Source organism: Megalobrama amblycephala, linkage group LG11 (assembly GCF_018812025.1).
Source record: "Megalobrama amblycephala isolate DHTTF-2021 linkage group LG11, ASM1881202v1, whole genome shotgun sequence".
NCBI lineage: Eukaryota > Metazoa > Chordata > Actinopteri > Cypriniformes > Xenocyprididae > Megalobrama > Megalobrama amblycephala.
Window position 1 is genome coordinate 10,698,686 of NC_063054.1, and position 13,246 is coordinate 10,711,931.

The 13,246-nt window shown below is 36.5% G+C and overlaps 1 protein-coding gene across 4 annotated transcripts in view; it reads right to left on the reverse strand.

Annotated features, from left to right (window-relative positions):
• Window positions 1-9,764: 9,764 nt before the first annotated feature.
• The window catches only part of si:ch211-191a24.3 (tensin-3), a 61,523-nt gene continuing 58,041 nt past the window's right edge, over window positions 9,765-13,246 (reverse strand). For all 4 annotated transcript variants that reach the window (XM_048208634.1, XM_048208633.1, XM_048208635.1 and 1 more), the window contains 2 exons: window positions 11,210-11,239; window positions 9,765-11,085 (listed from right to left, as the gene is read on the reverse strand). In XM_048208634.1, coding sequence (XP_048064591.1) covers window positions 10,941-11,085; window positions 11,210-11,239 — 175 coding nt within the window. In that variant the 3' untranslated portion in view covers window positions 9,765-10,940. The remainder of the gene's footprint in view (window positions 11,086-11,209; window positions 11,240-13,246) is intronic.

The window sequence follows — 13,246 nt, forward strand, 5'->3', positions numbered from 1 at the left end:
CTAGATCCTAAACATCAGATTACAATGCTTCTAATCAAAGAATATGACAACCAGCTTCTGCATCCAGGTCCAGAGAGGGTCTTAGGTGAGATCAGATGGATTGTACTGGATTATGATATCAGATGAAGTACTGGATTATGCATGGTAGAGAATCCATCAAGAACCACTAGTACAATTGTGAAATGTGTCAAATGGAGAGCAAGTCCTGTAATTCTGAAGATGGCAGACTTGCCCCCATCACGCCTATGGCTATACAAACCACCATTCTGGTCCACTGGTAAAGGCTGTTTCGGACCATTCACTATTAAACTGTGCAAATGCACTGAGAAACCCTGGGGCATCGTATTGAAATGTATGACAACCAGTTTCATACATCTTGATCTCTTAGAGATCATGGACCTGGTGGCCTTTCTGATGGCATTAAGACAATTTGTGTCACATCGTGGTAAGCCATTTGAGATAGAGGCACAAACTTCAGAGGAGGAACTACTGAACTCCAGGAAGCCTTTGCACAGGGACCTTCAGGAATAACATCTAGCAGGCCAGGAAACTGCTTTCCAGTTTAACCCTCCAAATGCTCCAAACTTGGGACCTGGGAGTGAGAGATATGATGAGTGGGCAATCGGCAAACAGTGACCGAACCAGTCTTGCATACAGTGCTAGTGTAAGTTGAGGGAATCATCAACTCTAAGCCACTCGGGTACATTTCATCAGATGTTGCCGACCCGGACCCAGTCACACCAAGTCTATTGCTAATGAGTCATCACAATGCATCACTCCCACAAGCAATCTACTCATCTAGTTTTGGTTAGGAAGACCACGTTGGCGACACAGCCAAATTCTAGCTGTTCACTTTTGGGTTAACTTCATCTGGCATTGCTTACCAAGCCTACAGCCCCGCCAAGAATGGCAGAAGGACAATGCCAATCAGAGCAATGGTCAGATTTTCATGATAATTGATCCAGAGTTGCCCAGAGCTTTGTGGCCTATAGGTAAAGTGACTAATACATATGCAGGAGCATATAATCACATACGCACTGCAGAAGTGCAAGTAAAAGGGCAAACTTATCTTTGGCCTGTTTCCCGTTTAGTTAAGCTGCCATCATGGGAGGATGAGGAATCTCTGAATGAGGAATAACTGACACTGGAATTTTCCTAACTTTAGATGCATGCAAGTATGCACAGTATGTATGTGTGTATGCAAGTATATAAGTTTGTATGCATGCATTTACATTTAATAATTTAGCAGACACTTTTATCCAAAGCGACTTATGCAAGTGTGTGTATGCATATACATACACACAAGTATGTATATACATATATATAAGGTAGTATGCATGGATGTATGTATCCAAGTATGTATGTATGCATGTATGAATGCAAGTCTGTATGTATGTATGATGGATGGAAGATTGTATGTATGTATGTATGCAAGTATTTATTTATAGTATTTTTTTTTTTTTTTTTTTTTTTTTAGCAAATTGGTTATTTAATAAATATTCAGGCTCCTCCACTGACCAGTTCAAAAGAAATAAACATAAGAAGTAAAACATATGCAAATGTGTGCAAGGTTTTTTCAAATCTTACTGAGAAGATAAACAGTTACATACTTTTTTCATATTGATCAGATTATTTCAGGTCTACATCAGCCACTTCAATCTGATCAAAAATTCAGTTGGATCGAGCTTTATCAGATCGATTGAGGTGTTTACACAAGGCTTCTCAATCCAATTGAGCCATCAATCTGATTACTAACAGATTATTTGGGTGCATGTAAACATAACCAGTCTGGACTAGCAAGAACATTTATTAAGGATGACAGATGTTTCAAACAAAATCAAAAAGTTTCATTCCGAAATACTGAGGCAGCTAAGCCACTGGACATTGCAGTATTCTCTTCAGATGTCCTCACCATTGTACCAGTGCCACTGGAATTGACTTTACCAGACATCAGAATCCCTCATCCAGCATGTAATCGAGCATTTTCATATTTCACATGGTAACATTCACACACTTTTATGGTTTTTCTGCAATCTGTGGTCCATCTGAGAAGAGGTCCAAGAATGTGGCTCTGTCATATTGCAAGAGAGGGTTGTGTAGTGCAAAAGCATAAAACACCATTTCCAGGAAAGACACTCATTTGGTTCATTTAGAAACCACTGCAATCTGCAAGCCAGACAAAAACACTCGGCAGTTTAATAGCAAAACATCATCAGTCCAGTGTTCTATCGCAGAGGCATGACTCGTGCGCTTGGCCACCATCTGTAATGATCACCCGTGCATGTATATTGCATGCCTCAGCTAATCAGCACCGCCTACGACTGAAAGCCCAGTCACGTTTATGTGTTCCAGTGCTGAATTAAACATGTCAAGAGTGTTTAAGAAAGACGTGTCATATATTGTACGTTGACAGTCATTAAGAAAATATTTGCCTCCGCGATAAACCGATGATCCCCTTGTGATGGCTGTTAAGAGCTTGGCAATGAGACAAGACAAAATGGCACCTCATCATCTTCTCAAGAATCTTTTCTGGAACAAATTGGACATGAGTAAGAGCCACTATTTATTTGCTGCTAAATATTTGAGCTGAGATTTTTTTTTTTATATATAGAGGTTGTATATTGAGATAAGGCCTTTTTTATCCAGTGTGTTAAATTTATTCTCTTTCTCTTTCAGTTCACCTTTTGACAGCAGGCTTTGTGTACAGACTGTGGGAAAGTTTCCTTTCCTGATGAGGTCATCCCTTCAACCCCCCCACCCCACCAGATCTGTTTCACTCTCACACACACACACACACAGGAAGGAGGTATACAACAAGTTCTTGGCTTTTCGGCTGTTTGTGTATGCACACATATGATTGCGATGAAGGTTACGTGTGGCTTTTATGGGTGTCTATGATAAAGGAAATATGTAGTTTGAAAAAATGTGTAAGTACTTAGAAATAAACCTTTTGTGTTCATGCCTGGTTTTAATGTGAATTTTAAAAATCTTTATAGAATTTTAAGGCAGAGTTTCAATTGAATAACTCTAAATATGTACACATCTTAATCATTATTTTCAAAAATATTCTTAACATGTTTTTCAAGGTAAAATTTTTTTTTTTTTTTTACAAATACCATTCATTATTAGTTAATAAAAATGAACGTTTTTTTGAGGAGTTGCACCACGTGACATCTTAAAACCTTAACTAACCTAAAAAAAACGGTGGACAAACATTTGTCAATTTTCGGTGGACAAACATTTGTCAAATATTAATAAGCATGTAAAGCAGTTTAGTTAAAAAATTATACACATAAATATATAAACAATAAAATATACTTTAAGGTTTTCTTTTCTTTTCTTTTCTTTTCTTTTCTTTTGTTTTCTTTTCTTTTCTTTTCTTTTCTTTTCTTTTCTTTTCTTTTAATGAGGCTTTTTTCTTTATTATTGTATCACCCTGAAATTTTTGACTTTGCCCCCCCCCAAAAAATATCAAAACAAAATTGAATTCAGGAATTAAATGATTGTGATACAAAAAAATGTATGTATTCGGTGTATGTAAATCCAATTTTACATTTTTAATATATATATATATATATATATATATATATATATATATATATATATATACACACACCCAGGGGGAAAAAGTCATGTCCCTGACCCTTACATAAATAAATAAATAAATAATAAAAAAAAAATATATATATATATATATATGACACATTGGTATATATTGCAGTTTGCAACAAGAAACACCCAACCATTTTAATTATTGGTTTTAATTAATTTTAATTTTTAGAATTTCCTCTTTCATTTTAATTTTTGTTAAAGTTTTAAATATTTTTTACTAATATATATTAGTAAATATTATATATATATATATATATATATATACACACACACACACACACACACACACACATTTTTATTCCAGTAAAAATTATTATTAAAAAATATTACTAAACCACCTTTTAGTTGATTCAATACATCAAGTTCAACTAAATATAAAACTGAGATGGTAATGAGATCAACCAGCTGATATAAAACTGAAATATCTTTTAAAATATTTTATTTCAAGTTCCAGTTTTTATGGTTCTAGTTTTAAACCCTGCACCCAACCACGCACTGCACGTACCCCTGTCTATCACATTTCATTCAAATACAAATTTCCAGTGACCTCTTACACCCCCAACCCACAAATAATTAAGCTCAGGGTCAAAGTCTGCATCCATACAGAAAATACCACCCCAGGGCCACACTTATGACACAGCCGCCCCTCACAATGTGCCTTTATGGTCAAAGCTCACACTCCCGGTGTAATGTTGGAACTTGACGGCAAGCGAAAACGTGCAAAATTAAACATGCACAAAAAACACAGAGCTCATAGTCGTGACCGTGAGTCTGATGAAGAGGAATGGCTGACACACACAGCTCTCCAGACGTACACACACACAGGTCTTTGTTTGAGATATGCGTAATACACTCACGGCGCTTAATCAAACTCTCCCGACTGTGACTCTTTTCCAGTGTGTGCGTTTATGCAAACATGTGGAGACCTGCGGGGTGTTGAGATGAATTGTGTGTGTGTGTCTGGAGAGTTGCATGACTGGCATTGCTCTCAATCATACTGAAGCCCATAGTGAGAAGGCTAAAGAAACAGAAAAGCAAAAGAACACACTCTCAGAGCTTGATGTATTTGGGAAGGTGGGCCAGAAGGGGGCGCTCAGCTTAGCTGACTCAGAAAACTCGTTTTCTTTCTCAGTTTCTTTGTGTCTCATTCTTTCTTGTTTAATTTCCACCTCCACCCCCTCGCCCCGAGCCTGTATAAAGGGCAGTTTGTTTAATCAGTAATCACATCTGAACAAGTGAGACACTATCTTTAAATCCGACCAAGTCTGAATAAGCAAACCATTATACTACCCTCTCTCTCTCTCTCTCTCTCACCAGAGAATATAGTGAGCTCATGCCACCTGCAGTCTACCACATTATGCTGAATCAATGTCTTTGAAATGGTCAAAGTTGTAATATTAAAGCTTTTCTTGTCCTACAATAGCTACCTGACAGAAGTGTCCTGAGGAATTCATTTTAAACATAATTTCAACCAGTTTATGTGAGTCGTAGCATAGGCCTACCTGTAAAAAGGTCAGTCGTTAACATTCCAATTCATTTCAATGGCAGTTGCTCAGCTGGTGCACACAGTCCTGGAAATACACAATCAAGATGCTGCCATCTTTGCTTCATGAGGATTTTTTGAGCCAATCACCTCGTTTCTAAATGTCATGTGACTGATCATGCTATTTAAGAACTTCCTTCAGCAGACAAGACAACACAACACAGTGACAACTGGAGATGCACCCGTAGTCAAAAGCAAAAGACTTTGGACTGCAGAGTGGCTACAGAAATTGAAATCTTCAGGTAACGCTAATACACACGCAATGCTGATGTTGTTAACATTGACAATTTGAGAACAAAGTATAACAGTAACAGTGCTTCCCACAGGTTTGAAATATACTTGCGGTGGTAGCCGGGCGAAAAATCCTCCTATTACCCACGTCACAAAAATGGTCTACTACATGTGACAAACAAACAATGTGTGATTTTTAACAGTATTTTTATTTATTAAAATTAATTTTAATTACATATTACATTTAATTACATACTAATATTATGCATTATTATGTATTGTAAATTATGCAAAATTACAGCATTTAAATGGTTCACATTTTCCTATGTTCTCCTTGCTGTCATATAGTGTCTCTCTCAGTGAATGGGACACAGATTTTACTAGTAAAATTTATAAAATGAATAATATATGTGCCAAATAATGTTCTTAGTCTTTTCTTTCTGTGGGGGAGACTACAATAATTTATGAGTTATAATTTATGAATTAAATGGAAATCAAATAAAATACAATTTATAGTGTAACCAAAATACCAATAATGCCCAAAAGAAAAAGAAAAAAACTTAGCGTGTGACTTTTAATTATAAACAAGCCCGAAATACACAGGTACTCTTATTTTGAAATGTCTGTACTATTGCAGGCTGATCCTTCAGATTCTTACAACCATATAAAACATTTTATATAAAGGTTATAAAGTAGACATTGTAATATTTCATCAACTTAAGTTCATTAGCAATCGCTTGGCATAAATCTGCGCTTTTCATTGATTGAGAATCACTTTGAAGCAGTCTGAAGCGCTGTTGCGCGAGCTTGTAGAACCTATGTGTAGAACATGCAACAGCGCCCCCTTGTGACTTTGCAAAATGCAGCGCCCGTGGGAATGTTAGCGGGAGTAAACAGTTCTGACACACACATAACAAGTAGGTACGAAACGACTAGTTAATCGATCGCGGATGGTTTCGTTATCTTGCGCAGATATAAAGAGGATAAGAGGATAAAAATAATAAAAGCAAAAATGTGTCTCCGAATATACCGTTATTATACGTGGGCGGGCCCCCCAAGTAAAGTCTATGTGTGGGATGCACTGAGTAATAATAATTTGCACGGTTTGATGTGATATGAGGTGATGATTAGATTTAATCACCATTGGTAGCGTGATTTATTGTAATGTTGTTTTTCTCACTTGGTCAGAACAAAAGTGGCAGACATGTTACTTACTTGTTCAGATGACATTTTCCGGTAAAAATCCTTATTTTGGTCATACTTCCAAGAAGTACAGTATCCACACAGATGTGGTGACTGACAGCAAACATTAGATTCATCCGCACTGATGAGCCGTGCCGATGCACAACCCATGTAAAGATGATAATTCCACAAATAACTGCAATTGCGGGATTTCAAACAGAGATGGCGACAAAGAGGCAAAACTTACAGACTGCAGCTTTAAACATTTAAATGCTATATTAAATATGGATGCTAATATCATTAAAGGTTTCATTCTTGGTGTGAACAGGGCAATTACTGTAAAGGCAGAGAAATGGTTTGCAAAAAAAATAAAAAATATATGCTGAGCAAGTTAAAGCTAAAAACAGTCAATCCTTATGTGTAAATGCCTATTTCCATACTATATAGTAGGTGAAAAACAGTATGTGCGCTAAGTATTAAAGGGTTAGTTCATCCAAAATGAAAATAATGTCATTTATTACTCACCCTCATGTCATTCTACACCCGTAAGACCTTCATACATCTTCAGAACACAAATGAAGATATTTTGATTAAATCTGATGGCTATTGAGAGCAAAGCCATTGAAACTGTCAAGATCCATAAAGCTACTAAAACATATTTAAATCAGTTCATGTGAGTTCAGTGGTTCTATCTTAATATTATAAAGCGATGAGAATATTTTTTGTGCACCAAAAAAACAAAATAACGACTTTTTAACAATATCTAGTGATGGCCGATTTCATAACACTGCTTCTTGAAGCTTCGGAGCTTTTTTACAAATCAAATCAGTGAATCGGAGCGCCAAAGTCACGTGATTTCAGCAGTTTGTCGGTTTGATATAGACCTTATTTACCAGAGAAACAAGCGCGCCGCCATCTTTATAAAATTGTCTTTAAACTTCCGTTTTGCGGTAGCTCTGTACATTTCTATGGCAACGCTGTCAAAGAATAATTAGTTGGTTAAGTGGATTTACTTGCTGTAGAGTTAATGAAAGTTATCATGAGCATTGTTATGTTTAAAGCAGATGTCTAAACAAATGTCAGTAGATCGGGAAGATTTTAAAACGAGCAGTTCATTCATAAATGTAATATCGCTGTGGAAATACAAACCAGAAATCAAAAGACAACGAGCGCAGCGCTGAAAAGGGGCGGGGCTACACGCGATCCGAATCACTGATTCGACTCAAAAGATTCATAACGCTCTAAAGCAGTGTTTTTTAATAGGCCATCACTAGATATTGTTAAAAACGAGTATTGGAACACGAGTGTTTACCATCGGCATTCGCTGTGTCCTGTTAGTGGATTCATTATGTCGGACTCACCGCAGGTAACTCATAATCTGCAGTTGTTACTCCTGTCTCCTGACAAAAACATTGCATGCAGCGCCTGTGGAGTGTGGAAAGTTACTGGAGAGCGCAGCCGCGCTCGTCTCTCACAAGGAACGTCATGGCAGTGATTGACAAGCCAGAGGGCCAATCGTTTACGCAATGATCGTGTAAACGATTGGCTGATGTTTTAAGGCCCTACCTCGTGCACAGGTGATGTATATTAATATTATTACTTTCAGTGCACCTAATAGACCCCTTAAAAGTTTGTAAACATTGCAACGTTTCCTTGTGGGCGGGGCTTAGCTGGAGGCAAAAAGAGACGCTGGACTCAATGTTGACAAGCGTAAGCTAGCATGTTTTAGGAGGGATTTATTAAACATAGATGCAGAAGAAGGTTCAGAACTGTCCGAATATGTACAGTCACTGACTCTGCGGGACCGTGACAGCTATTTTTGTAAATTATTTAAGTTTTGGATATTTCCTAGACAACATATGAATTACTTTCGGATGGTTTGGGGCATTTTGTCAAGGCTTATTGTCTAATGTAACCTAACGCTGGGCTAACTATGATTATGGCTAGCAATGTGGATTATTTTAAGAGACCATTCAAAGGATGGCACACACATCTATCGCTGTATGTTTGTTTATCATTTAAGCTAGCTAGTGCGCTGAAAGTTGGCTACTTTTCACCTATAAAACAGAAACTTGATGATTTGTACTAGATAAAACCAACACACCATTACATATGCATCGATTATTTTACCTGATATGAAGTGTGCACTGCAAACACAAGCATTATTTATGATCGTCTCCGTCCAGTCTGTACGCCGTATTGCTTTCAACAACAATTATCTTTTTGATTTCTGTGAAGGAATGTCTGCCGGGATCTGGTAAAACTTTAGTTTTGAACCAAAAGTCCTGTTCCTTCTATTCTGGCAGCCAAAAACACAACAAGACGACATTTTAAAGTCAAAACCTCAAACTTTTAGCACGCCCGCTATTAGTTCTTATTTATGTTTTGCCTCCAGCTAGAGCGGTGACGTCACAGTGACGTAGGCGATTAAGGGGTCTATATATAGTCTTTTATCAGTAAAGACAGTTTCAAGTAATATTGCAAAAATGTATAAAACAAAACATCCTCTGTAGCACCTTTAAGATAGAACCACTGTACTCACATGAACTGATTTAAATATGTTTTTAGTACATTAATGGATCTTGAGAGAGTCATTGCTGGCTATGCAGGCCTCACTGAGCCATCAGATTTCAACAAAAATATCTTAATTTGTGTTCCGTAGATGAACGAAGGTCTTACGGGTGTAGAACGACATGAGAGAGAATACAAATTTTGTTACATTTTTGGGTGAACTAACCCTTTAACCTATGTCCAAATTCATAGAATTCAAACAGTAGGTGAAAAGTACCTGGATGACTACTTCAAGTCCAATTGGCACTTTACTATCCCATGAGGCCACGGGAGAAGTTTTGTGAATAGCAGTGAAGCGATGCAACTGAAGCTGGTAGGTCACGTGACAAAGACAACAGGACAGATGTAGTAGCCTAGCTATGTTCATTCACACACATACTATACAGAACATACTTTTTGTGAGCAGTTAACTAGCTAGCTAACTACAAAATATCACAACATCACACTTAACAGCCATTTTAAGGATAATTACCACTAACTCCTGAAGTTTGTTACAGCCATATTAAGGTATAAAAACAAGTCAGCGTAACTAGCATTTGCATTTTTGTGGCCTTAAGCTGCTGGTGAACCAACTAGCATGTCGAAAGAAGCTCATGATAGATGTCCTTTCATGACAGACACTGTCTCAGTTTAGTACCATACAATATCTTTATTGTATTCTGTGCATGTATACAGTCCATAAAACATTAGTTTACAAATAAACCAAAGAGTTAGACAGTACAAGAAAAGTACAGAACAGTTTTTGTAATGAAAACACGGTCCTTGCAGCTTAAAGTAAGGAAAGTAATGGCACATGCAGATTTATGTCTGATTCAGATTTATTCCAAGTGAAACTTTTAACCCAGAATCCTCTTTGATCAAGCATTTACACACTTGTTCAGTGAAAAATAATATGCCAGAAGTACTGAGTTTACATGAGTAATGTCATGCTGCTTACCTCAAAAGAGGTGATTTATCAAATAAGACGTTTTAACACTCATGCCGCATAGATGAGTAAGAGATGAGTATACACAGAATATGAGTTATATGATAAATATTTCCAAATATATAAACAAAGTAAAGCCAACATGCTTTTTAAGGAAACCACTTGTCATTGACTGAAAATGTTAGCTCCGCACTTATAAACAAATACACAGATAAACAACAATGCACTGAATATTTTGAGCTATAAAAACATTAAAAGTGGTATTTGATAATGTATACACATATATATATATTTATAAAATTGAAAAGTTCTGTAAATTGATATGCAAAATGCTCTTTGGTCTGCATCTTGTGGATGTGCCCAGACACAAATTAATCATTATTATTTACAAACGAAACCAGGGACCTCCGAAATACTGCAAAAAAAAAAAAAAAAAAAGTCTTCTAGGTAGCTAAAATAAAATAACTGTTAGTCATTTTTCCCCTAAAGCCTTCAACTTTGTTTTCATCAGACTCTGTTTATGGCAGTGCGAGAATGAGCCAAAGAAGTGTGGCGCCCCCTGATGGATGTGTCCTGTGATGCGCCAGCACTGCATGGATTTCAAAGACATCCTGTGGAAATTATCCTCCGGGATAATTAAGGTCCACCTATAAATCTGCTCCTGGTCCTCATGAAGTTTAGCGATGCCCCATTTTATCCAAATAACAGGGTGAAGTTTCATCCATTACAATACTGAGGTTTCATTGTCTCAACACCATTAACAAGCGAAACCGATCACAACTGCAGCAAAACTGTAAATATGTTTTGGTCTTCTACATTTGAAGTGGAAGATGTGGAGTCGGTTCCCATCCGCAAGAATATCTGCGTGTGTTTTTTCTATTTGGTCTTCTGAGAGCCTATCATCACCTTGGAGACAAAGTTGACGATGGCGCTGGCGGGCTGCTCGGGGTCGTGTTCGGCAAACAGGTGACACACATTCTCTGTGCTGCTTCCGCTTTTCCTCGCAATAAAGCCAAAGATCCTGTTACACACACACGTACAACAATGAATAAATGTGCGCACATGTACAAGATGCACGTTTACCCAAATACACAACTAGCACTACTTCGAAACTGAGATTGGGACTGATTAAAAGAGGGACTCACTTTGCAGCTGTGCAGCCGTCTCGTGTCCATCTGTGAACAGATCAGTAGAGAAGTCAGAACATCCCACAAAATCCCAACAAAAAATGAAATGTTGAATTAAATTGTCAACCGATATTGGATTATATTGGTCTATCATCGTTATGTGCATGTGCTGTTCTGCATGATCATGAAATCTTATCGTTTACATGCGTTTTTAAGCATTGCTGTTTAAACACAAGTGATTTTAAACCGCTGAAGCACAGTGAGCAGTGAAAGAGAACTCATTTTGCTATATGTGCACACTGTGTGATCGTTTCTGAACGCTGTCTGAGAGATACAGTACAGTCCAAAAGTTTGGAACCACTAAGATTTTTAATGTTTTTAAAAGAAGTTTCGTCTGCTCACCAAGGCTACATTTATTTAATTAAAAATACAGTAAAAAACAGTAATATTGTGAAATATTATTACAATTTAAAATAACTGTGTACTATTTAAATATATTTGACAAAGTAATTTATTCCTGTGATGCAAAGCTGAATTTTCAGCATCGTTACTCCAGTCTTCAGTGTCACATGATCCTTCAGAAATCATTCTAATATGATGATTTGCTGCTCAATAAACATTTAAGATTATTTTCAATGTTGAAAACAGTTGTGTACTTTTTTTTTTTTTTTTTTTCAGGATTCCTTGATGAATAGAAAGTTCAAAAGAACAGCATTTATCTGAAATACAAAGCTTCTGTAGCACTATACACTACCGTTCAAAAGTTTGGGGTCAGTAAGAATTTTTATTTTTATTTTTTTGAAAAGAAATTAAAGAAATGAATACTTTTATTCAGCAAGGATGCATTAAATCAATCAAAAGTGGCAGTAAAGACATTTATAATGTTACAAAAGATTAGATTTCAGATAAACACTGTTCTTTTGAACTTTCTATTCATCAAATAATCCTGAAAAAAAATATTGTAAACAAATATTTTGTACAATTGTACACATTAAATGTTTCTTGAGCAGCAGATCAGCATATTAGAATGATTTCTGAAGGATCATGTGACACTGAAGACTGGAGTAATGATGCTGAAAATTCAGCTTTGCATCACAGGAATAAATTACTTTGTGAAATATATTCAAATAGAAAACAGTTATTTTAAATTGTAATAATATTTCACAATATTACTGTTTTTTACTGTATTTTTAATTAAATAAATGTGGTGAGCAGACGAAACTTCTTTTAAAAACATTAAAAATCTTAGTGGTTCCAAACTTTTGGACTGTACTGTACGTGCGCATAAAGTTGCTGCTCATAAAGTGCTTGAGCACTGAACTCAGTTCTTTTTGCCATGTAATTGGGCTTGAATGGTTATATACACATACTTGCGTGTCAAAATGCAAGTATCCTCATAAACACAATCATTTATGTCTTAAAGGTGCAGTATGTAATAATTTCGTCTGCTAGAGGTCGCTAGAGGCTTATTCAAAACAAAGGCTTAGCTTGATGACGGCAAGTTTGAGTGCGGAATCTTGGGACATGTGGTCTTCACCTCAACGGACGATGCAAAAGAATAGGGATAGAACTCGGGAAGAAATCATGTTCATAGATGCGATTATTAACATTACTGTAGTATGAAGCAGAGCAGGGCCGAGTGTTGTGGGAGCTGAACGAGGAGCTGGAGCGATTGATCAACACACGCCTTTGTGTCTTCGTTCTATTGTAGTTTTGTCCCATTGCTTGTAATTAGTTTCTTTGTTCTTATTTTATCACTGACTGTTTACTTGTCTTCAGTAAGCTTGAGAGTTAATATAAGTGATATAAGATTTTGGTCATATCGCTCACCTCTAATAGTAATATCAGATATTTTTGACTTTGTAGGGACATTTTTTTATATATCATACTAATTGGTGTTTTTTGAAAATGTAAAAATGCAGAACATTTTCTGTGAGCTTTGTGTTTAGGGTTAGAGGATTAAATATGCAGTTTGTACAGTATAAAAATCATTATGTCAAAGGAAAGTCCCCATAAAACATGAAAACCCAACGTGTGTGTGTGTTTGTTTGTTTG